Here is a 26,902-nt window from a genome sequence, read left to right as displayed (position 1 = left end):
TTATATTAATATTTTTACATTAATAATTAAACCTATAAATTATAAAGCCATATTTATTATAACGGCAGTTTTAAATTTAAAATTAAAATAAATAAATATTATCACTACCTTTTTATATAAAAATATAAACAAAAATATTTACGTTAAATAATTCTTTAAATTTAAAAATAGTATAAATAAATATTATAAATTTAATAAAATCTTATATAACTTAAAATAAATCTTGCAAATATAATACCAAATATTAATAATATATTTATAAATATTAAGATTTAAAACATTTAATTTAAACATAAAAATATTTATTAAAAATTATATTTATATAATAGTTTATATAAATAACTTATTTATTATTAAATTTTTTAAAAATAAAATTTATAAAATTAAAATTAAATTAACTAAAAAATTCAAAATAACCAATTTAAGCCTTTATTTATACTATTTAAAAATAACTATTAAAAAAGATTACCTTAATAAAATAATTAAATTTAATTAAAAAACATACCTAAAAAAAATCATTAAAAATTTAAACTAATGGAAATTTAACTTTATTAATATATTTATAAATACTTTAAAAATCTTTAAACTTTTAAACAATTATACGGTAATTACCGCCAATATTAAATAATATATATAAATTATAAAATATTTTATATATATAATAATAAATATACATTTTAATATTACATACGTTATATTATACCTAAATTATTATATAAAAAACCCTATTATAATATATATATTTACAATTAAAAAGGTTTTAAAATATTTAAAAAAAACTTTAAATTATAAGCTTATATATTAAAATAATTTAGAAAACCTTATAAAATAAATAAATATTAATTATATAAAATATATGCAATTTAAAAAATTAATTTTAAAATATATTTTTAATATAAATAATAATACTATTAATTGGTTATCGAAAAGACAACCAGTAATTGTTATTTTTACTTACAAATTTAAATTTAAAAATATAACAAATACTATAAAAAAAACAATTTAACTACGCTAACTATTAACTAAATTAACCGTTAAAAAAGATAAAATTACTATTACAATTATATACAATAATAATTAAAAAATATTAACACTTGTTAAAAACCCATAATTTTATATATAAATTAAACACATCAAAACTAACGTTTACTTTACCCATAAAAAATAAATTAACAACAAAATAAACTTTATATACACCTTTATAACTTAATAAATTACTAACAGCTTTATTAAGCCTTTACCAAAGAACGCATTTATTAAATTTAGAAAAATAATAAACCTTCGCTTATAAAACAAATAAAAAATAGTAAAAAATAAACGCCTCATAACTAATAAAACAACCCACATCAATACAAAATACGCAACTATAAAATATATAAATACAAAATATAATTAAAAATATTAACCATAATTAAACCTAAATTAAAATACACCCTTAAAACACATTACTAAAAACCTCAAAATTAATATACTTTAAAAACTATACATAACAACAATAAAACATACTTAAAAACCATATATTTAAACCTTTTACTACCTTAATTACAAAATAAAACTACTTTATGAAAAACTTTCTTAATAACCAAAATAAATTTACTAAAATAACAATTAAAATTATACACCCCTAAAATATTAATATATAAAAACTAACCGTTATAACCTTAAAAAACTTAAACTTATCTTATTAAAAAAAAATTACCCTTAAAAAACGCAAAAAACTTTACATTACTAACTTAATTAACAATAAATAAATAATGGACTTAAAACAAATCCACCTTAAAACGTTTAATATTAAAATTTTAAAACATTTACAACAATTATTAAATAACACATACCAAAACCACATCCCTTACATACATTAACAAATTATATCCTTTCGTAACAACTTAAACTAAACAAATTAAATAAATCACATACCTAATCTTTTATCACAAAACCTATTCTATAACTTTATAAAATTAACACTTAAAATCAAGAAAAAAACCTAAATAAAATTATTTAATATACCTAACAAACAACTAATAAATAACAAATAAAAGGATAAATACTGGCATACATTTACAATAATTATTATTAACAACGTTACAAAGTTAAGAAAATAAATACTAATATAAAACTACAACCTTATAAAAATAATATTAACTAAAACTTATTAAAAATAAATACTATAAAAAAAATAACGCTTATTTATAAAATACTTATAAAAACAAAGATATATAAATAAAATTAAAATATAATATAACATTAACGCATCAAATAATAAAAAAAATTGCTATCTTTTATTATTATTAAAAAAAATCAAAAAATAAATACAATTCGGAAACCTACCCTATAAAGGCCTTAATAACCCACGCTTTCGCTAATACATAAAATTAAAGCCTTAAAAAAAATACAAAGTTATACAAGTTTAACTATTATAAAAAAATCTTAGAAACAAGTTATAAATATGGTTTAAATAAAAATGCTAAAATATATAAGGCTAATAAATTAAATAGCTAATAATACGCCTACACTTGTAACTTATATATAATAAATATACTTATCCAACCCTTTTAATAAATAATATAATAATACAATTAATACATACCTTATAACCTACATCTAATTATAACAAAAATATTTTAAAATTTTATAATAAACCAAATTTTTATTTATTTAACTTTTAATTTTTTAAACAATAATATTTTTTATTCGTTTTTTATTATTATAAATATAAAACGTTTTTAAAATATTAAATATAATATATATATATTATTTATTAAACTTTTTTATTTTAATACTTTCTTTTTTAAATAACGGTTATAAATTTAAAAATTTAATTTTAATTTTATTATTTTTAAATTTTATAACTTATTTTAAACAAACAATTTAAATTTTACAAATTTTATTTAAATAAAAATTTATATATTTAAAAATATTAACTTTAATTTTAACTGCAGTACGGTTTTTTCATACGTAATTCTTTAAAATACGGAAAAAAATTCAATTATTATTAATTTTTTAACCGTTTATTAAATAGTTAAATTATATTATAAATATAATAATAGTTATAAAATTAATAAATTTATTACCTTACTTTTTTTTACATTTATTATATATTTTAATAATTTATTATATATATAAATTTATTTATTAAAATTTAATTAATAAAACGTTTTTAACAATTAATATATAAATTTAAAATAAAAATATATTTAATTATTTTTAAATATAATTATTATTTAATATTATATTTATTAACATAATAAAAATTACAATTTATTAATTAAATTAAGTTAAAAATTTTAAAATTATTTTTTTTTATTTTTTTTTATTTATTATTATTTTAAATATTTTATTTATTAATTATTATAAGGTTAAAAATAAACATTATTAATATTATATTCCCAAAAAAAGTTTATAATATTACGCAAACTTTTTTTATTTATTATTAATAAAATTTGGTTTAATATATAAGTAAAATTTAATTAATTATTATAATAATTTATTTAAATACGTTACGTTAAATAATACGTTAAATTTTATCTTTTTTTAATTATATTATAACAAAATTCGCAAAAATATTTACATTATACCTTTTTTATATATTATTAAAAATTTTCGGTTATAATATTTTTACAAAATTTATAATAACGTATTTTAATATTTTAACCTACCGGTTTAAAATTATATTAATATATAATCGTTTTATTAAAAATATAATAATAAAAACAATGTAAAATATGCGCAAAATATACATCTTAAATATTATAATAATAAGTTTTTTTAAAAGTTAACTTTTATCTTTATTTATTTTATTACCGTCCGGCGGTATAAACGTTTTAAAATACTTTATTATTTTTACAACAATATATAATACATATAAAATTAATTACGCAATATAAATCAATTAATTAAATATAAATAAAGTTAAAATTAAATTTTTATAAAAAAAATCTTAAATGTAAAGGTCATTTTGGTTATTGTAAAAAAGATGTTTTAAATTGGGATTGTGGGAGGATATACCCTGGTGACTCAGAAAGTTGGATAAGATGGTGAGACAATTTGTATATAAGAATGGGTGCGATGAGTGTAATGAGAGCGTTTCTTTAACGGGATAAAGCGGTGGTTCTTGATAAGGGGGATAGTATAAGTAAAACTTTGCGTTGTTTCACGGATTAGATATGAGTCCTAAAAAAGGGTTAGCTGCGCTGGTTGAAAGTTATGGAGGTGCTGGCAAGACGGGTTTTATTCTAGTCTACCTATAGACAAATAGTGCGCGACGTTTAAGTCACTGACGTCTTGGTGTTGCAAATAACTTACAGCCTTTGCGGATTTATATATGTAAACAAAGAATGCTTTTGATTCATTTATAGTACTTAGGAGTACTGAACAAATTAGTTTCAATGCAGCCTCTAGCTAAAGATAATTATCTCAACGAGTCGTTTAACATTTCTGTCGAGGAATATTCCTTGAGTTAGGATGGAGCGTCTTCACTGATCGCTTCATTCTGTGCTCTCCTGTCTTCTTGAAGCATTTCAACTAATTTCGGTAGTGTCAACATCTATAATGCTGCGAATGCAGATCCTACATCATAATTATTTGGACATCAGTCATGCTGTATTTATCACCCATTACGCCCCTGACCAGAAAGGTCGTTCGGTGGCCCTCGGCTTCACCATCTTAAGACTTCATGAACTCCGGGAATGCAAATCTTAGTGTAAGGAGTTCACTTCTGGTACCTCTAGAGTTAACTAGGGAACTTGGCGGAGTGTCCATTATTTAGATTAACGACCACGCGGGATTTGCGAGGTCGCCCCTGGAATTGGAGCTGAGCGACAACTAGTCTACGGGGAGAAAAGCTGCCTAGACCCCAAAGAAACTGTCCACGCTATGATGATGAAATCTTCATATGAAAATAAGTGCGTATTCCGCTTCTCAAACTTATCTAGTAGTGAAACGGACTTCATAATCATATCATCTGATCTACACCTTGACCTCTCGAACTGCACCGTCATTTTCTGGTACGCCGATGCCTAGCTCCAGATTGATGGTTCTAAAGCGCTACGCTTAAAGGCTCGCGTGCTTAACTCTACTAGCGACGAAGAGCTACTGCAGTGAAAAAAGAATATGTCGGCCTATGCTGAACGACGCAAAACTTGGTCTCACTTAGGCTAGACCTGCGAATATATACGGGATAGGGAGGCACCTCCGTTTGCCAGAAACGGCGAGTCATTTCTGTGTACTTGTGAATGTGGCAAGTTCCCTTAGAACTACATGCACGGTGTATGAAGCTGGTATAAGCTGTCTGAATAATCCGCCCGCGCCGCTATCTCCCCGCTCATCTCGACGCCTTTCGATAACCAACGTTCATGATACTGAGGTCGTGGTAAAGCCAAGAAACTGCAGATTAAGTACTGCATTGTATACATCGTGATAAGATCTGGTGTTGTTCTAAAAGATGCTCTAGAGTAATCAACGGAGATATATGGGTAATTACGCGGAGAACATGGTGGACGAGGAAGACAAAGTGGATGGAAGTTGGTAGAATCAGGGGGTAGAAGATATTGACACTAGGATAGGGACAAATGTGCTACCCCTTTTCTTATCATTCACGTTTCCTTCCCTTACGGGAACCGTCCAAAGAAAACGAAAAAAATATATCAGCTGCTTGGCTTATAATTATTGCTTTCCTGCGTATAGACCAGGGATTCCCCGATTGCATTAAGGTTATTTGTCAATGTTCTTATTTGGTTTGTTAAGCTAATCTAATAGGCCGCTGCCATAAAAGTGTTGTTTTCTAATGATTTGCCACGTAATGTCCCCTTCCGTCCGCTGATAGGTTTCAATTATGACTTTTGCTCCGAGAATCGAATGATAACTACATCAAACCGGTAAAAAGTAAGCTGTAACCTGCCATTACGAAGAGCGCGACGCCTTCGGGATACTGCTGTCGCTAAACCGATACAATAATCAGATGATCACTACGTACGAGACCGAAAAAGGGGCCTTCTCGACTTGTATAGTGATAGCCGAGATCGCCGTTTAATTGATTGCCTCGAGCAGACAGCTAACTCGAAATTCGAGACGGTCATCCTTACTAATGACAAGGGATTCAGGAGTGAATAATTGCTGGCTGGTGCTGACTGGATTGGGGTCTCCTAGTTACTGCCAGAGCAAATGAGTGCCGTAGGCGACTGAAGAGGCTGTCTCCAGGGAGTAACGTTATCATACCGTCCTATATCTCTACTGCTGTAACTGGCAACACATCCTGATAACGTTCACCCACAATATATCTACGACGAATGACTAGGTGTCCGGGTGAGCATTGCAATGCTGAATCAGAAGGCCTGTTGAACCGCAAGCAATCGGCGTGCGTGCAGTTGATTCTTAACAAGCGCTGCTTGCGCCTGGAATAAACCATCCTATAATAAGGTAATCATGCAGTATAATAAGCATGCAGTCGGCATTAAGTGAAAAAAATAAACAAAGACATTGAATAGTACACCATATTATAGTGGTATTTCGCGGAGTCGGTCATACTCACATAGGTAGACTGCCAGCATAGCAGCAGAAGTTGAACAAACCAAATCGTAGGATGAGTAGTACAGGAAATTGTACCGCATTACGTAAGATCAAGAATTTGGGGGTGCCAAATTTCGAGTTCATGATTGGATTTCTCTTATGCCTTGATGTCACACCAGCCTGAAACTGAGAACCCTTCCATAGCTTTCAGCTGATAAGAAACAACTAGCGTACGAATTATGCCAAGGGAATAAGTCGAGACGATGTATCCCGAATCGGTTGAAAGCCTTATAAGGAAGGATAAAGGATATGAGGCACCCGTGGCTTAGGGTAGGTAGTCAATAAATGGTGTAATTTCCTGATTCGGGTAGGATGACGGGGGAAACATGGGTTGGGGAGGAAGCTCAAAGGCAGATGGTTGTAATATTGAGTTTAAGGCTCCGGCTCGCGAATAGAAGACGGTATTCGTTTCCTGACATCTGCTGACCTTTATCGAGACGTTATGACAAGGAAATGCGCATAACTTGTTTATTGAGTCTCTCATTGGTTGTCGTTAAATATGAGGAAAAACGCCACGGAAGTAGGAAGAATCCTTGATAGGACATCCCACTCATAAGTATAGACATGCTCGGGCGTGAATGCGTAACGCAGTTTCGTAAGAAGAGGTAAGAGTTCGGTACCGGCAGGGGGAGTACTGCAATGTGATCCAGACACAGTACTGACCGCAAAAGAAAATTGAGCAATGAGAGCCAATACCAATGTGTAAGTTGTGGATATTCCATGCCCTGTGTTATGAGCAGATGGGCGATGCTTATTCGTCCTCGTAGAAAAATGGGGCGTGTAAGTGAGGCGAACCTGCATCCCTTGTGTATGTATGCACCTACCGGACAACAGTCGCATTCGGGACGAAGGTATGGCAAGCCGGACAACATAAGTACACGGCTGTCAAAGCCTCTTTCACGTCGAGGGCGGTGTGAAGATAAAATACACCAGACCCCCGGTAGTGTTGCGCTGCTGCTCAACAGTCGGCGGTAAGCTTGTGAGGCGCAACTATTCTTAGCCTTCTCGCATAAATAGCCCCCTTGACCGACTTCGTGCTAATCTTAGATGCTTTCCTGAGATTCCTCCTCTGCTCAGCATATGCTCAAAAGATGGCATCCTCTCCCATGAATAAATATTGGATACCGCATCTTGACATCCACAAGAAGGTCATCACCCAGGAGCTCCAATACTATCTAGGGCCAGATGCCACCGTTAGACCGTATACCCGAGAAGTAGGATAACCACAATGAAGAGTTGCGAACAATACATTGACTCATGCTTTTAGGGAGAGGACGGCTTCCTAATCTCTACACCCGGGCCATGCTTGACAGACGTAGGGCAATCCACCCGCCGCGAACCTTATCGATATTAACATGCGCTCAGGAACAGATTGACGACATCTGCTTGAAATCGAAGGAGATGTGGGAGAAGCAGGCCGCAGCGCGCTCGCAATTAAATCCCGAGAGGCCTCTCAAGCGCCCATTACACCAGCCAGTATTAATCTCAAATGGATCCGGAGAGGGCTCAAAGCGCCGCGGAAAAGATCGAAGAATTCATAATTCTCGGCGACCATACGATGACAAGAAAGGGGGCGAGATGTCCCGGAAGTGAGGTTTTGCAAGCTTGCAAACTGTCTGGGGATGCAGCAGATCGCCGATGTAACGCAAATGCGCCGTGAGACAGGCGGGAGCACGACGCAAAGGACTCGAGGGCATGCGTCCCACCGCCGAGCGGGACTTCGGCGGCTCCAAGTTGGTCGAGAATGGGTTGTTCCTAGATTGAAAGCTGCAGGAGGTAGCTATCCTCCAGCGAGGGTTTGCCATCTGGCATTGCTGAAGCCTCTGTGGATCCCAAAGATTGAAACGTGATAGTTCAATGGTTGTCTGCATTAGGTACATAAGGCGCTCAACCTGCCGCAACAAGCCAGAGAAGTTTAAGCTCTTTTTGGCGAGACCTAGTCCCCAATTGGCTTACACTAAGCATCTTACTCCGTGGTTCTGTGCATGTCATGCAGAAGTCGTGCAGGTAAGCGGACCATGCCATCTAGAAGTCGAGACATTTAGGTAGATATAAGGCTCGATATAGCCCCTTTTTTGTTTATTCGACCTAGCTACCAATGAACGGGGTTTGCCGCATAATCCACAACACCCAGGAGGTCTGGAGGTCGTGACCGGCCGAGAGCGGAGCTTTTATGAATTAAGGTAGCACCGGAGATCGGTCGGAGCTTATCTCTTGAAGAACAGCTGCGCTTCAATTGTGTTTAGCTGCTGAGTTGGCATACAAGCCGGGGTTGGCTGCGATAGCTCTTGGCATAGCCTTTCAGCGCCTGTAAAGCCCATCAACAACCTCACCAGCCCATCACCTGCGTTTGAAGCTGCAGTAAGCAAACTTCTCGCTAAAAAGCAGTCCGCGATGAGTGTCATTTTTGACAATGTAATGGTACCAAATGACAAAAATGTGCTCTAGTGACTCGTCATCTAGATGAATCCATTCGTAATCATGTTTTCGTAATTTAGAAGAGTCCAAGCAAAGCAGGATTAGCGTCTTTGAATGCACGCAGGTCCTCGATCGTTCGATGACTACCGCCCAGGTAGTGATATGCATCATATCGTACCTCGCTTTATTCTGCTTGTTTGGAGACGATGGAAAATTCCCCTGGCTAATTGTATCTGAGCCTGGGTCTTCCGTTGTGGTCACTCAACCTCGGAAACGAGAGTGTTCTCGTATGATGAGATGTCTATGTCACGAGCTGTCCAGAGAACAAGTACCTGAACCCCAATGTTTTCTGTATGAGATCCCACCGTGGCTTTAGCAAACGTCCGGTCGATAGATGTGATGTAGCCTATTACATGGACCCATTGACCAATATCCGTCTGTTCGGAGTTGAGGTTCTGGAGAAGAAGTGTAACATCGGCACCGACTCTAGTTTTGGTACCCTTAGGATACTCGTGTTGAAGAGTCAATGTGGCTGAATGGGTCGAGTATCCAGTTACACTAATAATGTTATTAGTGCACACGCCCGTATGAGAAAGCCCAGTAGGTCAAGGACCGGCTCTAGGGTTTTGAGAGCTGTCGTCATAAACTTTACATGATACTAAACGGCCGCAGAGATTGCGGAGGTGCCCAAGCTCGTTCGCAGATAAAATGAGGAGAAAGAGAAAAAGCAAACGGTCTTACCACCCAAGAAACCTGACCTTATCCCCCACGTGCCTTTTAGAAAGATGCGAGAGGAGGCAGCGTATCGACGGAAGAGGTCCATAAGACATTAGTTAAGTTAAGAGTAGATGAGTATGATCAACGCCGTTGAAGTTGAAGTTGGTGAGGTGAAGAAGAAATCAATTGGTAGGCAGTTTCATCTAGTACAAGACAAGAAAGGGGGTTTCTATAAAGAATCAATGCTTTATCCGGCCTTTGACTTTATTAGTTGATTTGCTACTGTGTACGGATTACATACATACATGACATAGTGGCTCACTAATACATCTTTAAACCTTACTGGTCACCTGGGACATTGACTGACTAATCCGGCTAAACACCGGCCATTAAAAAAGGTCAGGCGTCGGGTGGGCACGCTGTTACCCCCTGTCGCCCTTGTCGGCTGCGGCGTCATCCAATCCCTTCTGTCCATTCTGCTACCTGATCGACTTACCTAAAGCGTGAACCACTTGCATCATATCCATCTATCTACCTGCCTAGACCTCAACAATCTCGTGACAGTTACAGCTTTCCTTCGCCTTTTTTGATACCGCCTAAACTCCCGCTCTCCAGACAACATAGTCGACGGATCTGCCTTCTAAGGCATAATAGGAAAAAGCGACGTCATCTCCTTAACTACGATTCTACTGTGATTCTACCCCGCGATCGATATCTCACCGGCTATCAAATCGAGACCCCTATCTAAATCATACCTGCCGATTCCCAACGCTCAATCAACCTCGGCTCTGATAAGTACGCGTCGTTCACCATGTCTGGCGTTTGGGCCTGGTTCGGTGGAAGCGCCGCTCAGAAGAAAAAGGACAGCCCGAAAAATGCGATTATCGGCCTACGGTCGCAGCTCGAGATGCTGCAGAAGCGCGAGAAACATTTAATGGCACAGATGGAAGAGCAGGACGCCATCGCCCGAAAGAATGTCAACACGAATAAGACCGGTAAGTTGTTGCTCACCGACGGAACCCCACCGACCCGAGCTGACACGCAAGCGGTTAGCCGCGAAGGCCGCATTGCGGAGGAAGAAGGGGCACGAGCACAGCCTCGAGCAGACGATATCGCAAATTGGGACGTTGGAACAACAAATCAACGCTATCGAGTCAGCTAATATTAACCGCGAGACTCTTGCCGCAATGCAGAGAGCAGGCGAAGCGATGAGCGATATCCACGGGAAACTCACACCGGAAAAGGTCGACGAGACTATGTACGTTCTCCAGCTAGAACTTCGATTACTTTCGGTGTATATGGCAGCTTACCAGGATATGTTAGGGACAAACTCCGGGAACAGAACGCGCTCAGCGAAGAAATCGTCGCGGCTATCACGAGTGCGCACATCGGCGAGACGGTGGACGAGGAAGATTTGAACGACGAGCTAGAGGCGATGATGCAAGAACAGCTCGACAAGAAGATGCTCGAATCAGGCACCGTACCAGTATCCGATGCTATCCACAGGATGCCGGCAGTCGGGAACCAAGAGAGTAAGCCTATACCTCCCCCGACGGACTTTGTCCTCCGTCTGCTAATGCTATCAAATAGTCCAAACCAAACCACAAGCCATTGCGGAGGACGACGACGAAGCAGAACTGCGGAAGTTGCAAGCCGAAATGGCCATGTGAGCGAACTAACCAAGACGTCTGCTTACCTTCGTGTTAGCCACAACCGCAGCCTTGGATTTTAGTAGGAGAAGTAGTAATAGAGGAGTCTAGAATGGATGAATTGCAGGAAGAGGGTGTGGTCTTGATACATCCGAGCTGCGCCGCGGCCAGAACTTGGATCAGGCTATAACCGGTCTAAGTGAGTTGTTAGATGCATAGCAGTCTCTTTCGACTTTCGAGTCATGTTTTCCCGTTCCTATTTACGGCGTTGGCGTTTTGAGACTACGGTGCTTCATTGGCAGTTACATAGGTATCTTCAGCACGTCCAGTTGGTGGATAGGAGATGGTAGTCTATCTACATAAGCTTTGCTCGTATCAATATTACCAGTGCGAGACTATTTTTCAAAGCATCTAGGTTACATACTTCCATGTCTTAGGCTAGTGACTTGTACGGATATTAACATATTGTAAGCACCTATTATCGCTTCATCGAGGTTAGACAGAATTAGGAAGAGACACTGAAGTCCCTTATTCCATCCAGGTTCTCGATAAATAGTGGGTAGAAGTCCTTTGAAAGGGATAAGCACAGCTCTTGGCTCAATCAAACAATCGTCATTTTGCTCCTAAAATAACCGTTACATTCAATGAAGAATCTCTTTACACGGAGCACGTAATTTTCATATCGCATGATTTTATATCAGACTAGCTAGGGCTAAGTGTTCTCTGTAGTCGAATCATGATAGCAGATATTCTAGGATTAGGCCGATTCCTCAGGGAACTATACCGCCATGAACAACCAGAAAGCGTAGATAGTTAAGTCAAGTCTATAGAGACCTTTGATTATTATTGTTTTATGATGAGGCAAACCAGAATCCTAAGCCAACGGTCCTATGGAGCATGCTGAAATACAAGATTGCCAGAGTCCTAGTGACTCTGGATTTTTTTCCATTTTATCAGAACAAAGACCTGGGTATATCCTCCTCAAAGAAACCCCGCAGGCGCCAACATGATACATGTTAAACAGAACCTTCCGCGAAGAATTAGTTCGTGTCCTGGGTTTGAATCCGTATACTACTTCGTTCGGGCTACGATGTAGTACTGTCGACTTGGTGTTGTTGGAGTTGTGCTGTAGTGCCGGGATAATATGTACCTCCTGGCAGACTACCTTATCCTTTCCATCGTACGAGGTATTCCAGTGTTGGTGTACCTTGTCTGTTTATTCGTCTCTTCAGTAGTCTCTCAATTTCGTAGGATAGCCATTCATCGTCATCGCCTTCGACCACGACACGGCCGGTTTGTGGTTTTCGTCTATTATATGGGTCTGCTCCCTGGGGTACCTTATAGAGTTGAGCCACAGATATCACTTTGTGTATCTTCCAGTGGTTCGGGATATTTAACTCGTATGCTAGATCTCCAACCCGTTTTAGTATCGTTAGTGGACCAACCCGTTATATTGACCATTTTCTTGGAGGTTTTCCCGGGAGATTGTAAGGTACCTATCTAGTAGCTTATCTAATGATAGTGTCTATCATATGCCCCCTCACGAAAAAAATGCCAACGTCCTCGTTGGTTTTCAATTAATTTTATAAGCCATTGCTTAGTGAATCCATCGCATCCTCTTTAGTATCTGCCGGATGGTCTTCATATCTAAGACAAGCCGAAACTCATCTGCAATGCGATAACCTGTTCGGCGATTTGTCGCCGTCCTTCTTCGTCGACATTGGGTATGGCTGGTGGCGCAGGTGGTCGGCCGTGGCCTCCGCTGCCGCTGCCGCTTCCTCCTGCGTCTCCCATTGTGTCGGTCTCATATGTAGATGATGGTGCGGTTGGTAAATCGGGTTGTTGTACGGCTGGAGAAATGACTTTTTCCGGTTGGTCGGGTTGATTGGGCTGTAGTAGTGGCTGCAAGGGTTGGTCCTTATTAGGTACTGTGCTTCTCTGATTGGGTGTTTCTTGGCAATATGCTTGGTATAATCGCTATGTTTTAGTTCTCGATGGTGCCAGAGGTTTTAACGGTATTACGTCTTGTAATTCCCGTAATATTTGTCGCCTACATGTTTGTTCGTGTCTGATTAACTCGGGTAGTGTATTTAATGCCGATGGGTTTATAGGTTGTGAGATCTGTGGTGTATGTGGTTGTTGCGTAGGGACTACGGGTAGGGTTGGATCAGTTTTGAGTGATATTAGATCAGGCAATGGTGTAGTTGCGTTGACGTTGTCGGATGAGGTTGGATTGTTGTAGGTAAGCTACTGTTATCTCCTGCCATAACCCCCTCCCCGAAAGAAGACAAAAACGTCCTCGTTTTCCTCAACGGAAACGTTTATATTTGATTGGTCTGTTTGTTTCTTCGTCATCTGAGGAAAGTTCTCTTCTTCGTCTGGCTAGCTTTTCGATTATGTCCTCGGGGATACCGGTTTTTCCAGTCAATGTTTCCTTGGTCACGGGAGGTACCTAGTGAACCAACCAACTTACAAGCCAAGCCGCATGTGCAAGATGCGCCCCTTTTGTTCATTCCACCATCCATCATTCTATTAATCAACCATTTTGAAGCTCGTTCTGTACGTTGTGCTGTGGGATGAGACATGTTGTCGATGATCCTTAAGTGCGCAACATAGCGGCGGTGGCTTCTTGCGAGGCACCCGTCGATCAAGCCAACTTCGAGTTTCAAGCCTTGGGCCTTATTCCTCCGCGTCAGGGTCCTTAACCCTAAACGAGTAGACCCTAACGCGGTGGCTGTTTCCCCCCAAAGCGTAGCTTATTTTTAGAAGAGTCACGAGATGTTTTGAGAGACATCAGATGCCCCAAGTCTAAATCCAGGCCACAGTAGATTCGGTGACAAGTCTTAGCGTTGTTGAATATCCTTTAAGTCCATAGTTTAGGGGAGCACCTCTGCAAAGGCAGTGTTTCTCCTTGGATATGAATTCTTCCAACAACTCTTTGACGGTGGGAGTTTTCGTAGCCACCAGAACAATGCTGTCGTCTTATTTCTCTTAGGTTAGCTGGTCTGACGTTGGGGGGTTTGTTTTTTCGGAGGCCATTTGCTTGGATGCCGCCCATTCAGAGGTTGCTTGTTGATTCTATTCCAAACCCATATGTAGGATATAAGACTGTTTTACGCGTATGTAACTGTGTGCATGGTTTAGGTACCCTTAGATTAAGATGGCGAATGCGGTGGGGATGTAAGGTGAGTTTGCAATGCACCGAGTTGATGAATATATCCAAGAACGATTGTCTGTGCCTCGCGACCTTCGCAAGTAGCTTTTTCCGTCGTGATGAGCAAAGCTTATCAGTTCGAAACTAGAGCTACTGCGTTTCAAATAGAAAAGTAGATTGTTTGGGTGCGATTCGCTTAACTGAGTGTAGTTTGTGTAGGTTGATGTTTGTTTGGATTGTGATTTGTTTAGGTTGTAATTTTGGGTTAAGGATGTAAAAGTCTGTGCTGAGGCTACTGAGACTTAAGCAGAGCGCGTTGTATGATAATTCAGGTTCTCAGAAATAGTAAAAAGGTGAAATTTAATGTACAATGTGTAAACCTGCGTGGGTTGAAATACTGGGGGGTATGGTTGCGCTTGTCCGATGAATGATGACTCGTGTACTGGATATTCTAGATTAATGCGATGGAGATGATGTTATCTTCATCAGCTTGGACCTGCCGAGTTGATATTGGAAATAAGGCGGTCAGCAGAAACAATCTTGCGGCAAGAAGCAGTTACGTGTCAAATTCTCTCTCACAAGAAGCATCCTTCCTTCCTAAGGAAGTTCCAAAAGTTCAACACGACCTAACCCACAGCAATGATTAGGTACTAATCAGAGTTCAGGGGCGAAGGGCAATTGCCTCTTTATTTATCAGCATCTATACCTAATGAATTGGCATGGTGCGGAAGGTATCAGTTGATTTTACCCAGAAAAAGAGGAAGGGTATACCTATCTTGCATGCACTTAGCTGCTTTGCATAGAATTAGGGGCTAGGTCCTAGCTTCCAACCATCTCATCGTCGCTGCTGTTGCAAGTTTAGAGTTGGTTTACTATTCACTAATATCTAGGCACTTTCCCTATACTTTACTAACTCGCTCTATTTAAGGGGCTTAAAACGAAGCCCTATTCTAAGACCTGTGTAACGACTCGTAGCTGCCTCATTGGTATAGCTCTCTGACTTACATCACAATAATTTCGAAACCGACTTCAAGTACACCTGACAGAACGTACCATTATCACTGCCCCTTTTCGTTTTCAATAGATCATGAAGTCCTCTTTGCCCGTCTATTTATAATCCAGAAGGGGTACATCCTTAGAGCCTCTATAGTTGTCCTCAAATCCTTTCGGAATACGCAAGACAGAGAGGGTATAGCAATATAACTCGTGAAGGGCAGTAACGAAGGTAAGATGTCTATTACAACAGCAGACAAGGACGAAAATATAGCTTTGTGTTTAACGCGGATATTGTAGTTTGTAGGGTAAATCACGGCAGATACAAAGAGTTACAGTCACGACCATCAAGCTCCGTAGCTAAAGAAGCACTGGAGATGGTGTACTGGACTTTGTTGTTGACAACGGTGCTTGTGACAACAAAAAGTATCACTTGGACTACACACTTTTCCTAATTATATTCTATCGTGTCTCCATCTACTCTTTAGTTGTGATGGTAATTCCATATCTGTTACTGCCGTCTGTCATAGCGTCCATACCCTTCATCTCAACACTAGGGGGATCGGGGAGGGGTAGGAAGCTTTTCGCCTACTACTATGAAGCCGGTATCTTCCTTATTATCGGTATAGTTATCACTTAGTAGGTTTATTATTAGTGCTTAGGTAACTAGGTAGATTGTAAACTCATGATCGAGGCCATTCACTATGTCTGTCTCCGAGATCCAAGTTAGTGTTAGGGATTCAGGGGTAGATCTACTAGGATTAGGTATATAAGAGGCGCACAGCACTCTCGTAAGAGGATAGAAGACACATCTATCCTGACATTCACTTTATGTATGGCACTAATCAAAGGTTCTCTCTGACGAACAGAGTTACTATTTAAGGCACGATGGTGTACTCCATTGTAGTGAGGTAGGCTAGGTGCTTTATGTAAATACATTTACTTCTTCCACGCCCTCACAATTACAAATCCTGGATGTTCTACCCACAACTTCCAATACTCGGGATCATCGCGAACAACCTTAGTGTTTTCGCATGGCTCAATCTCGACTCTGTGAAACCCATATCTTTCGTACATTTCTGAAGATCCTGTATAGCTTATTTTCAATGACGCATTTTTGAGCTGAACAGGTGGGCCCGAATCATCAGGTATCGTAGAACTGTAATAAAGGCCTCCATGAAATTCCGCAAAATCCTGACATGTAGGTCCGTACTTCCCTGTGACCATGGCTTGAGTGCGTGGATCGCATGCGCGCACCCCGATGAATCGGCCACCCGGTCGTAGTGCAGCCGCAATGTTACGCCAAATTGCATCGAGCACTGAGAGGCTATCTACATGGTCAAATATCCAATTTGCCATCACCACATCATATGATGCTTGAAGTTCAGCAATACCCCCCTGGCCGAATAGGGGCTTTGACGCATCACCTAAAAACCAACGAATCTTTGCGCTTTCATTCGGCCCCATGAGTACTGCGGTGTCTTTCATACCGACTTCCATCATTTCAATTGATATGTCGACGACGTCTACCTTCGCAGCACCTGCCTCTAGGGCTTGACGGGCTCTAAGCCCAGTACCACCACCGAGGTCCAAAACAGTAGATCCCTGGCAAAAAAGGTCTCTTCTGACGGCAGATTCGAAGAGCTGGGATTCAAAGATACCGAAAGGCAATTTCAAGAGGCTATTATATGATGGAGCCTGATCGTCATATTCTTTACGGACTTCCTCAAACGTTGGAGTGGATGTGGAAGCCATTGATGGAAAAGAATCAGAGGTTTAATGCGTAGATGCTTTATTGTAGATCATCTATTCCAGGTAAAAAGAAGGTACTGGCACAAGCACTTATTTAATGAAAATAGAGGAGCAGAAATAACCCCGTAGAAAGGTTGGGGTTCTTGGTTGGTGCTGGGGTAAATGTGGTGGAACCCAACGTACATATAAGGGGCAGCTGACACTTACATACACCCTCGGTATTGATTCTATATGACCAGTGCTCAAGTGAATCTAGGAAGGATGCGGACTTGAGTCGTGACCCCCTAACGTTGCTTCACCAGGTTTTACTATTTGGAATAATACTACCAGATTGCATCACTCTCTCGAGTTTCAGTTACGACATACCGACCAACTTACACACCTTGGTCTTCCATTTATGTACAAAGCATCTAAGATGGCCCGTAAGACCACTTAATATGAAAAATGCAGAATAGTTTCATAACGAACTCGAGTTAAAACAACATTGGCTTAGCCTTAATCCCTTTATTTTCAATAAATAAAGCTTATGCTCCTATATCTTATTATACTACCATTCTTAACTTTACCATTCCAGTTCCCTTGGACCCTCTGGTGCCTCGGGAGCCCAATCAGTACCATAGCCGAAATACTTGCGAATCTTGGGCAAATATCCAGAGTCTTCGGGACAGAATTTGAAGCGCTCCAAGTTTGAGAAAGTCGTATTACCTGGTTGAAGATAGCGATAACATGGGCTGTGCGCTTCAGCGAATTCTTGAAGCTTATTCCAGTCGCGACATTTCCGCTGCTGTCCATCACCTGGCCGGAATCCATGAACTGAATTCAAGGGAACGTAGCGGAGAGTCTCGTCCGCCGCACACATTGTTTCGACACGCAAACTGTCTAAACAGTGTAGTATATGCGAATAGCTTATTGATTGTGTTTTGTTGGTACGGTATTGCTGGATGGATATATAAATATTCCTCTGCAGGCAGTAAATCAATTAGCCACTGTTCTTCATCAAATATCGGATTTACCCCCTTAGCACATCAAGAAGATGGTCAAAGAGGTCTAAATGTTCATTGCTCTGGTTAATGGGGTTACATACAACACAATGCAGTAGATGATGGGCATTGATAATATATATTTTCTTCCGACTAGAGTCCCATGGAAATGGCTGAGAATCGGGGAGATTTAATGCCTCAGATTCATCGTTGGAGAGCGCAATAATTCCACTTTCCCATGGGATCATGCTGTCCCAAAGTTGGTTTAGTACTGCGTTTTCCGCATCCTCGGCGCTGTATTCTGTATTCCACCACAGCGTATTGGTTCGTGAGTACTCAAGTTTAGCTAACAGTAGTATTAACATGGAGCTCGGCTTTTCGTTGTTCTATACTTACGGTAGGATAATATTGTATTGACGTGGCTTGCCTTTTGCAGTTTCGAACCTATAACTAACCCTGCTGCCAGCGATAGTGTGAATATAAAACCAACGGCGAATACCTTCCATATGTCCTTACTCAGTAGACACGAGGGTATAGTTAGACTCTTAGCCTGGCGATTCTCGTTAGATGTGGCCGAATCGCTAGCTGGCTCATCGTCTGAACCCAGAAGACGATATTCTTCATATTTTTGCTCGGGCATCATGCCTACAAAGCAGATCCAAGGTAAGGAGGTAAGTAGCAAATACTATCCAGAGATGATGATAATTATTGGCAGCGACAAACTTAGTGGTTCAATTTCTCTACTAGTAAATAAACTAGCTAGCAGAACAGCAGTATCCGTAGCGGAGGAAGATCTATAGTTGTTGAGGTTGTACAACTGGCGGCTGACTTGCGTACAGCCATGATTGCGCAAGCCTTACGCATGCCGAGCGAGATTTGATAGAATTACAAGGTATTGCCAGGATTTGAATACATTTGATAGATGCAGTCTCGGACTAAAACGGATGGTGTGTACCACACAACCCGCCACTGTCAGATATGCACAACTGTGTATTTGTGATAACCAACGCGGGTGCGCCTCGTTGCTAGTAATGATACAGAGACTGGCTATTTCTCGTGTAACAAGCTCCAGACCATCGCGGCTGTTGGGGTAAGGAGTTAGATGGGGATCCGCCACCAACTCAGGTCAGCGCTTGATTCGACCCAGGGTCACCACACGTATGCATGGTAGGTAATATAGGCTGTAAAACCAATGGCCCAGTATACGAGGTTAAGAGGTAGATTGTGTAATGAGATATGGTACCGGCACTTTTAATGGAGTCAATAATAATCGGCAACAGGTTAGATACCTTAGCTAGGTAGGTTAAGCAGTTGGGGTTACAAAGAGACATCAACTCTCCTATATTTTATTAGTACTGCCACAATTTTTCCAGCCAATCAGATCCTTAGAATCGCCCCGCAGTTGGCGACCTTTTCCTTTGCCATTCTATCGCATAAGGTCTGAAACATATGCAAATAGGATAGAAAGGTCATGCAAAACGAGCTCTATCCAACGATACCAATTATTAAAGTTTTTATACAATACTATAATAGGTCAATTGATTTTACAAAAAATTCATCGGACGTGCGTTAAGGTGTGGCTAGCCAATCAGAAAGGCCAGACTTATGTGGCGTAAAAGGCACTCTTGAAGCTAGGTACCTAAGGCACTCCCCGTAAGCGCCTGCGCGAACGGGTAACGCAGCTAGTTTATTAATGTTTCATTGACTTCGATAACATGTCACCCACAATACAACCTTCATGGTTCGCGCCTGTCAGACTATGCGGCTCAAGACCTAAAGCCAAGATAATATATAATGAAATTATCTGCATAGAACTTGGTAGAGCCTTGCTTACGTTTGATCCATCGGTCAGATATTCGGTGTTTATAAATATGCATGCATAACCTGTGCTTATAACCCAATTAGATAGATAACGAACGGGATAGCAACTATCCTTCCTTGGCATAAGCGATCATCAGTGCAGTGCGTCTTATCACAATTAATCTATCTCGTAGCAACAGCTACCTAGCTGGTTACCAACAGCCTACTTTCGTCAGCCACTTAAAAAAGAATTTATCTGTGCGAGGTAGCTAGATCGGAGATTGTTTCTATTTTAGTTTACATCCATACTTGAAGTTGTCTTGGCCTCAATTGGAGGTTACATGTATCTAGGTACATTGGATACCTAGGTAGGTAGGCATGTACGTTATGATAATTCACTATGGTCACCTTTGAAGAAACAATATAGATATAGCTTATTTAATTGTCTCCACCAAGTCCTTCTTACTACCTACTAACATATAGGTAAGTACCATTTCTAAACGAATGACTACTGCCAAAGGAGCTGTTCCGCCTATCCCCACCTCCGATCGAATCCAACATCGCCCCCTTAGAGGCAGCAAGCCTTGGGCTCAATGATGTCATTAGAAATATCGACAGCTTCCTTAATAAGTGGGTTGGCATCGGAGTTGGGAGCTGGGGCGGTCATGACGGCGACGGCAAAGACCACAAAAATAGTAGTGAATTGCATTATGACTACGGGGTCTTGTTCAGCATTGTAAGTCACCATAAGAAAATTCTAGTAGTACGAACTCTGATGTATTTGTCTCAACCCGAAGCCGAGCTGCAGTATATAGAGGTGTATGGATAGTAGATATTGGTGGTATTTAATTGTGATAGTTCGAATGCTGTTTCTCTCGATATCTTCAAAGTCCACACACTACTATTACTCTTACTGGGAAAGCATCCTTTTATGGTCAGAACTAGGCATATGATAGAGATATTCACTATTAGTAGTCATGCGGCTTGACTGATATGAAGACGTGGATGGTCTTGATCTACTGCTATAATTTCCAATCTGGGCACTTGTTTCTGCGTACTTCATGCAAGATGTGTGAATAAAACCCTCCTCGGCGACTATTCAAGTTGTATCGTACTACACCAGTATCTAGTACTTGATATGAGAGAGGGGGTTGTGATTACAGGCAGATGATTGATCTACCGCTACTAAGATACAAGGATTCGTACGCCGGTCTATTCATGTAGTATGGAGAATTGCCTAGCATACAATAGAGGGGAATGAAAGCGCGTGGATAGAAAGAGGTATTCTTTTCTGACGCCAAGGTTCAGAGGCTATATCAATGAGCCCCGATGGACACATAATATTCCTCTTGTGACACCTCGTTATCAAATGGCTCATTGTCTTAAGTAGTTTTTCGTTCATACTCCAATCGAAGAGCTTCTGCCGATAGTTGAAACTGAGGAAGCGGGGATCGGGTAGTTCTTTGCGGCCCTGGATTGGAAACGCCGAGTTGTGTCACATATTGAAATCTGGTCTTCTCAAATAGAGAAAAGCATACGTGGGTTACCAAAAATATTTGCTACAATTATTCGACATTTAGAATAGAAAATAGGAGACCAGCATTCTGTTAGAGGTGAATACAATAGAACTAAAAATAAAGCTGCTTTCTCCCTCTAATCAAGTCAAAATAATTTCTCATACCATACCCGTTGTGAAATTATCCGAGCAGTCGTTCGACTTTGCGAATGTTTTTAAGGTATAGCCTAGAGAGTGTGAGAATACCTCCTTTCGCTTTGACCAGAAGACTACCTGAACTGGATGAGTTGGCTAATCTAAATAGTCTCTCTGATTGTTGTCGGTTGATTCATAGTATACGTGTATGTATTATTCTTTAGGGGGTCCTGACCCGCAATTGGGGCGTCCAACAGATTAGAGGAACCTCGCTTCTCCTTAATAACGTCGACCATGCGGTCGACCTGGATAGCGATTCCGTCCTTATATTCGCTATAACTGGCACTTCGTAATCGGCTACTGAATAGACTTCGTGTTCTACTCGCGACCGATTGCCAAGTCCTCCGACGGAAAAATAGCTGGAGGGTTGGCAAGCAGGCGGCAAAAACACCTACACTGCATTCAACCATTCCCCAATAACAGTACAACGTTATGTTCACTACTTTCATCTTAGAATATGTTCCTTTCTATAAAAGTTGTATAGCACTTACGAATATTATCACTGCTAGGATCTGCTGCCTCAGCAACGAAGCCAACAGAAACTATTAGGCGCGCCAATGCAGAAGCAACGGTCCTATTAGGAGTTAGTCTACTACCCTTAACTTAAAACCAACAGGTGATAACCTACACTGATCCAAGGAGGAATGATGCGCTGGCTGTATATTTTTGAGCTGAAGATAACTTCAAGCGCCAAATCTTCGATGGCATCTAGTATTAGCAATGCTGGGGTCAGTATAAAGTGAAATGGGCACCTACCAATGGGATAGGCAAAACGATAATCGCAAGATCAGTAGTAAACCCAGTGATACAAAATGCCATCAATACGTCCAGAAAGAATTTACATTCAGACATTTCCGAAATAGGTTTCCAGATGAAAAGTAGCATAACTCTGCAGCAGAACAGAGTGGCAAAGAAGAACGCCAGTGCCCACATGACGACGAAGATGATAAGGCCATTGAGTACCCAATTGATTCTCCTACTGATAGAGAATATTCGCTTATAGAAGAGAAGAAAGCTCACTTTCGTGCAAGCCAGGGCGATGGGAAGTATCAGACTGATAGACCATTCAAGCTGGTACTCAAATTAGGAACTGATAATTCAATATATATTGGAGTTCATACCTTGATCGAGGTAGACATTTGGTAGATGGCAATTTCGGATGGATTTTCCAACGACGTTGGATATTCTCGATATCCCATCGCCTCTCGCGACACACCAAACACCAAACAAATACCAACTCCTGTCGTCAGCAACTATACAATAGACTTGTTAGTACGGAAAAAATCCTAATAATGTTTATCTGGCCTAGGACATACTGTAGCAGGGAGTAAGAGCCAGTCGTCCGGCTTCAACGGTTGCCTCTCTTTCTTCCTCATCATAAATCGTAACATGACCGCAAGGATATCCACTAATGAAAGAACCATCCCCGCGGCAATTACGTGGCCGGGGGTCTGGTAGTAGTGTTGTTTAGTGTAAGTCATTATGTACTAGACATAAAACAAATTTCTTAAAGTATGATAGAGGAGAGTACAGATTAACTCATTCCTTAGGGGGAACTCTTTGGGTGCGAAATCAGAGAGTCATAAAGGCAGCAAACAATTGAGGGGCGGACTTGCGTACAGGACTTTCTAACTACACTCTTAGGCCGCCCAAGATGATTAGTATCGTGAACGCCGCGCAGCATATGGTGTGTTACACCACGGGGCGGCAATCCGTTTTCCAAGAGTCAAAAGGCTTGGAAAGTAAGCCACAGCGATATGAGCTGCAATGTATCCCCGCCTTTGGTTGCCTGAAGACGAATATCATAGCCTCGTAGATCTATGTACTACTTCCTTCTTCGCGGGGTTCCTCTATCACATGACAGTGAACTAACAATTCAAATCGCTTGCCCTCATATCCTATTGAGTTCACACATTTGTAGGTATTTCACATAGCGTTAACGAACTATAGAACGTTCTTTAGTCCGTTGCATAGAAGTAGATATTAGTGCCTAAATAGGGACCCGTGATATTACATGGAGCCCCGAAGTATGAGGCTGCCTGAAAGGGTATCGTATAGCAGTGAAGGGATCGACATAACCCCAAGTCAAATTTCTAACAAAAGATTGTGATATTAATAGCAGCAATGCCGATACAGGACTAGTGCATAGATGATATTGGGCTTTCATCGCATATCAACAATATGTAGCGTTATGTAGACAAAAGAGGAGGTATGTTATAGTTGATCTTACACAATGTGATGCTGAAATACGTCACCATTGGTTTTAAAGAGTAACTTGTTGCGAGGATCAACTCTAACATGCTACTCCTATTTGATAGTTGCGTACGTAGCCATTATTGGAGGGTTGTAGAATGTGAGCACTCGCCAAGCATCCATCATGCACCTCAAATAGTAATTTCTTTTCGAGATATGTATTTTTCTCAACACCAACCCGTCAGCCTTGGCAGTTATCTGTTTGAAGCAGGCTACGTATATGCATGCGTTGGTGTTACCAATGCTTGAAATCTACCCAATCAAATATAAGCCGGTAGACTATCACTTACGCCGCGCTGCTGTGTTCCCGAGACACAAAAAAAATGTAACTTGACCGAAATAGTTGCCAAGCTAAGTAACAACGAAAAACGACAAAACGATATATTAAATATAAATTAATATTTTTTTAACTTTCTGTTCAAAATAGTCATACAACTGCTCAAATAGTTAAAGTTTATATCTTATAAAATTAAATCTTTTATTTTATTTATTTTAATATATTTTATATCATATTATGTTATATGTATCGGGGTTTAATTTCTATTGTATCCAGTTACTTTACTTGGTGTTACCATAGTATGAGGAATTTCTCCTAATTTGCCACTGCTCTTGGTAGCCAAGGGAAAGAGAGGGGCAAACAAGGAGTAAAACAGATGTAGAAATAAGATCGAGGTGCTTACACTCCCAACACGAATGCTCTTAAGTTATTCTCTAACTTTCTCAAACCCTCCCCCTTTTTCTTCTTGAAGGCTTTCCCCGCGCTGACAACATCAAGCACAACATGGATTTCATTGATGTTGCAATTATTGGTGGAGGGCCGGCCGGTTTGACGGCAGCCAACACCTTGGCCCGTCAGCTACACACAGCCGTAGTCTTCGATTCCAAAACCTACAGGAACGCAGGAGCCGGCCACATGCACATGATTCTTACTTGGGATCATAAGAGCCCCGAGGAATACCGCAACGCAGCTAGGAAGAACATCCTGGAAAACTACTCAACTATACAGTTTGCTGACATTGCCGTTACTCAAATCACTAAGAAAGGCGCCACCCATTTCGAAGTCGTTGATGCTAACGGCAAGACTTGGAATTTCCTGAAGGTAATTCTCGCTGTTGGGTCAGCCAATACTTACCCTAACATCGAGGGGTATGAGCAATTGTGGAAGAAGCGAATGTATGGCGCATTGTTCTCGACTCTTCATACTAGCATATAACTAATGTGAATATAAATTAGCTTCCACTGTCTGTTCTGCCATGGCTATGAGGATAGGGGTGCTGGATCCTCGGGTGTCCTTGCCGTCGCCCCAGTTGGCGCCGCCATTGCTGTCCATTTGGCACAGAATGCCGCGCAGCTTACCGGCCAGGCCACTATCTATACCGATGGTAGCGATGATTTAGCGGCAGAACTGAAACCCCTCGTCAGTACGCTTGTGGAGTCAAAGTTCAAAGTCGAGACTCGCAAGATCAAACGACTCCTTCCAAAGGATCAGTTCAAATCAGTCCTAGTAGAGTTTGCCGATGGCTCCAGCAAAGAAGAGAAGTTCCTTGTACACAATCCAGAGACAAGCCCACAGGGTCCGTTTGTTGACCAACTAGGGCTTACCACTACACCGTCAGGTGACATTGAGGTGGACGGGCCATTCTGGCAAACTAAAGTCCCCGGTGTTTTCGCTGTTGGTGACTGCAGCACACCATATAAGGTCATTCCTAGCGCCATTACAAGTGGGTGCAACGCCGGGGTAATGGCCAGTGCAGAGATACAAGCTGTGAATTTCATCCGGTTATAAGCGTCTCAGTTTCTCCTATAGAAAGACGTTGCTTATTGATTCAGCTGACTATCATCACAACTTCCACGGCATAAGATAAGGCCGGAAGGATACTCCACATTGAGATTCAGGTAGCTTAGGGTAGCTTACGTACCTTCTCATTTATAAGGAATTGTTATATGGGATATCCCTCATTAGTTTGCTTGTTCGCTACGTGTAATTCATAGCCGTAAAATATCCTTATGTAAGCCCTCAAGGATACTACCAATCCTTCATCTTTTAACTGTAGCTATAGCACAGATCTAGTCTTATTAAGTGGGTTCTCTGTATTATCTAAGTGTTTATATAATGTGATCTCTCTAGTTACCTATGTACTATGTCCTCAAGTGCGAGGGAGACACAGGTACATATTCCACTTATATTGACAAATTAAGACTTTGAAAAGACTCAAAACTTGCCACTCTAAGAATGGTGCAAAAGTCTCAACAAATCAGATATAAATGGATAATGTACCGTGTCTCGCTCGCACTTGAGGACATAGCTCACACTTACAGCTTTCATGAGCACACTGTTACACATATTTAGATCTTCGGCGCCTTTATACGGCTGATCGAACCCTATACGTGATAAGCTAGTCTATTCTTTTGTATCTATGCGCTTCTTATAGTTATTGCACTTATGAAATTACCTTAGGTCAGGTAGTCACAATATCAACGCAGAGGTATTGTAAATTCAAATGTCTGTCAGATAACAAGGATTACGATAGGCGTATGACGTGATAAGGGTTTTAAGATTTACGTTGAAGCTATCTACCAGCTAGTCACCTGTCACTCCGTAGTGGTCACATACCAAGGGCTGCCCATGACAATGTCTTCTATATAAACAGTGACTTCTTCATTTAATATTTCATTTTAACTACTTAACCTAGATACATTTCTAAAGTTAATTGCTATTCTTACTTCACCTTTACCTCTATACCTCAGATAACCCTTTATAAACATCAATATCATTTCATTCCCCAACGTCAGGATATGTATTAGATAAGCTTTCCGACGAAGTAATTTCTTGACAGAAATATGATTTTACAGCTATGGGAGATGTTCATCTTTCAGCCTAGATGCTCGGTTACTATTTAATGACTAAGTG

The 26,902-nt window shown here is 39.8% G+C and overlaps 8 protein-coding genes across 8 annotated transcripts; 3 read left to right on the top strand and 5 right to left on the bottom strand.

The window, feature by feature from the left end:
• Window positions 1–7,655: 7,655 nt before the first annotated feature.
• Window positions 7,656–8,157, top strand: F4817DRAFT_319496 (uncharacterized protein; the record flags this gene model as incomplete). Its single annotated transcript, XM_049301070.1, has 3 exons — window positions 7,656–7,778; window positions 7,832–7,879; window positions 7,930–8,157. The coding sequence occupies 3 exons, from the start codon at window positions 7,656–7,658 to the stop codon at window positions 8,155–8,157; spliced, it is 399 nt and encodes a 132-aa protein (XP_049155474.1).
• A 947-nt stretch (window positions 8,158–9,104) lies between these two features.
• Window positions 9,105–9,978, bottom strand: F4817DRAFT_245700 (CST complex subunit Ten1). The gene is made up of 2 exons (XM_049299098.1): window positions 9,724–9,978; window positions 9,105–9,540 (listed from the first exon to the last, which is right to left on the bottom strand). Exons 1-2 carry the CDS (start codon window positions 9,810–9,812, stop codon window positions 9,240–9,242), a joined length of 390 nt encoding a protein of 129 aa, XP_049155473.1. The 5' UTR covers window positions 9,813–9,978; the 3' UTR covers window positions 9,105–9,239.
• Window positions 9,979–10,171: 193 nt separating this feature from the next.
• Window positions 10,172–11,833, top strand: F4817DRAFT_348831 (Snf7-domain-containing protein). The gene is made up of 4 exons (XM_049304741.1): window positions 10,172–10,694; window positions 10,753–10,957; window positions 11,023–11,231; window positions 11,290–11,833. The coding sequence occupies exons 1-4, from the start codon at window positions 10,511–10,513 to the stop codon at window positions 11,367–11,369; spliced, it is 678 nt and encodes a 225-aa protein (XP_049155472.1). The 5' UTR covers window positions 10,172–10,510; the 3' UTR covers window positions 11,370–11,833.
• Window positions 11,834–16,303: 4,470 nt separating this feature from the next.
• Window positions 16,304–17,416, bottom strand: F4817DRAFT_348828 (methyltransferase-like protein). Its single transcript, XM_049304740.1, has one exon. It carries the CDS (start codon window positions 17,248–17,250, stop codon window positions 16,435–16,437), a length of 816 nt encoding a protein of 271 aa, XP_049155471.1. The 5' UTR covers window positions 17,251–17,416; the 3' UTR covers window positions 16,304–16,434.
• Window positions 17,417–17,460: 44 nt separating this feature from the next.
• Window positions 17,461–19,530, bottom strand: F4817DRAFT_348825 (uncharacterized protein). Its single transcript, XM_049304739.1, has 3 exons — window positions 18,624–19,530; window positions 18,332–18,573; window positions 17,461–18,208 (listed from the first exon to the last, which is right to left on the bottom strand). The coding sequence occupies exons 1-3, from the start codon at window positions 18,868–18,870 to the stop codon at window positions 17,810–17,812; spliced, it is 888 nt and encodes a 295-aa protein (XP_049155470.1). The 5' UTR covers window positions 18,871–19,530; the 3' UTR covers window positions 17,461–17,809.
• A 676-nt stretch (window positions 19,531–20,206) lies between these two features.
• On the bottom strand, window positions 20,207–21,146 carry F4817DRAFT_348824 (uncharacterized protein). The gene is made up of 3 exons (XM_049304738.1): window positions 20,825–21,146; window positions 20,516–20,763; window positions 20,207–20,407 (listed from the first exon to the last, which is right to left on the bottom strand). The coding sequence occupies exons 2-3, from the start codon at window positions 20,667–20,669 to the stop codon at window positions 20,325–20,327; spliced, it is 237 nt and encodes a 78-aa protein (XP_049155469.1). The 5' UTR covers window positions 20,670–20,763; window positions 20,825–21,146; the 3' UTR covers window positions 20,207–20,324.
• A 9-nt stretch (window positions 21,147–21,155) lies between these two features.
• Window positions 21,156–23,703, bottom strand: F4817DRAFT_348821 (uncharacterized protein). The gene is made up of 6 exons (XM_049304737.1): window positions 23,055–23,703; window positions 22,860–22,991; window positions 22,495–22,809; window positions 22,367–22,434; window positions 22,230–22,312; window positions 21,156–22,177 (listed from the first exon to the last, which is right to left on the bottom strand). Exons 1-6 carry the CDS (start codon window positions 23,217–23,219, stop codon window positions 21,840–21,842), a joined length of 1,101 nt encoding a protein of 366 aa, XP_049155468.1. The 5' UTR covers window positions 23,220–23,703; the 3' UTR covers window positions 21,156–21,839.
• A 650-nt stretch (window positions 23,704–24,353) lies between these two features.
• Window positions 24,354–26,075, top strand: F4817DRAFT_348817 (FAD/NAD(P)-binding domain-containing protein). The gene is made up of 3 exons (XM_049304736.1): window positions 24,354–24,663; window positions 24,767–25,164; window positions 25,225–26,075. The coding sequence occupies exons 2-3, from the start codon at window positions 24,773–24,775 to the stop codon at window positions 25,775–25,777; spliced, it is 945 nt and encodes a 314-aa protein (XP_049155467.1). The 5' UTR covers window positions 24,354–24,663; window positions 24,767–24,772; the 3' UTR covers window positions 25,778–26,075.
• The last annotated feature ends 827 nt before the right edge of the window (window positions 26,076–26,902 follow it).

This window comes from Daldinia loculata (assembly GCF_022478755.1).
Source record: "Daldinia loculata strain CBS 113971 unplaced genomic scaffold F4817scaffold_61, whole genome shotgun sequence".
Classification (NCBI taxonomy): Eukaryota; Fungi; Ascomycota; class Sordariomycetes; order Xylariales; family Hypoxylaceae; genus Daldinia; species Daldinia loculata.
This window is presented reverse-complemented; position numbering and strand designations above follow the sequence as displayed.

Excerpts from the sequence above, each read along its gene's own strand:
- F4817DRAFT_245700 (XM_049299098.1), bottom strand. The coding sequence starts at position 9,812 with ATGTCTTATGGACCTCTTCCGTCGATACGCTGCCTCCTCTCGCATCTT. Across the intron at positions 9,541-9,723 it reads AAGGTCAGGTTTCTTGGGTG|TGTAACTGGATACTCGACCC; the intron begins GTAAGACCGTTT and ends TAACATTATTAG.
- F4817DRAFT_348831 (XM_049304741.1), top strand. The coding sequence starts at position 10,511 with ATGTCTGGCGTTTGGGCCTGGTTCGGTGGAAGCGCCGCTCAGAAGAAA. Across the intron at positions 10,695-10,752 it reads TGTCAACACGAATAAGACCG|CCGCGAAGGCCGCATTGCGG; the intron begins GTAAGTTGTTGC and ends GCAAGCGGTTAG. Across the intron at positions 10,958-11,022 it reads GAAAAGGTCGACGAGACTAT|GGACAAACTCCGGGAACAGA; the intron begins GTACGTTCTCCA and ends AGGATATGTTAG.
- F4817DRAFT_348817 (XM_049304736.1), top strand. The coding sequence starts at position 24,773 with ATGGATTTCATTGATGTTGCAATTATTGGTGGAGGGCCGGCCGGTTTG. Across the intron at positions 25,165-25,224 it reads CAATTGTGGAAGAAGCGAAT|CTTCCACTGTCTGTTCTGCC; the intron begins GTATGGCGCATT and ends AATATAAATTAG.
- F4817DRAFT_348825 (XM_049304739.1), bottom strand. The coding sequence starts at position 18,870 with ATGATGCCCGAGCAAAAATATGAAGAATATCGTCTTCTGGGTTCAGAC. Across the intron at positions 18,574-18,623 it reads CAATACAATATTATCCTACC|CTAAACTTGAGTACTCACGA; the intron begins GTAAGTATAGAA and ends TACTACTGTTAG. Across the intron at positions 18,209-18,331 it reads ATCATCTACTGCATTGTGTT|AGGAATATTTATATATCCAT; the intron begins GTATGTAACCCC and ends TACTGCCTGCAG.
- F4817DRAFT_348824 (XM_049304738.1), bottom strand. The coding sequence starts at position 20,669 with ATGCCAACCCACTTATTAAGGAAGCTGTCGATATTTCTAATGACATCA. Across the intron at positions 20,408-20,515 it reads TCATTCGTTTAGAAATGGTA|ATGCCTACCTACCTAGGTAT; the intron begins CTTACCTATATG and ends ATCATAACGTAC.
- F4817DRAFT_348821 (XM_049304737.1), bottom strand. The coding sequence starts at position 23,219 with ATGACTTACACTAAACAACACTACTACCAGACCCCCGGCCACGTAATT. Across the intron at positions 22,810-22,859 it reads AAATGTCTACCTCGATCAAG|CTTGAATGGTCTATCAGTCT; the intron begins GTATGAACTCCA and ends TTTGAGTACCAG. Across the intron at positions 22,178-22,229 it reads TCCTAGCAGTGATAATATTC|TGAACATAACGTTGTACTGT; the intron begins GTAAGTGCTATA and ends AGATGAAAGTAG.
- F4817DRAFT_348828 (XM_049304740.1), bottom strand. The coding sequence starts at position 17,250 with ATGGCTTCCACATCCACTCCAACGTTTGAGGAAGTCCGTAAAGAATAT.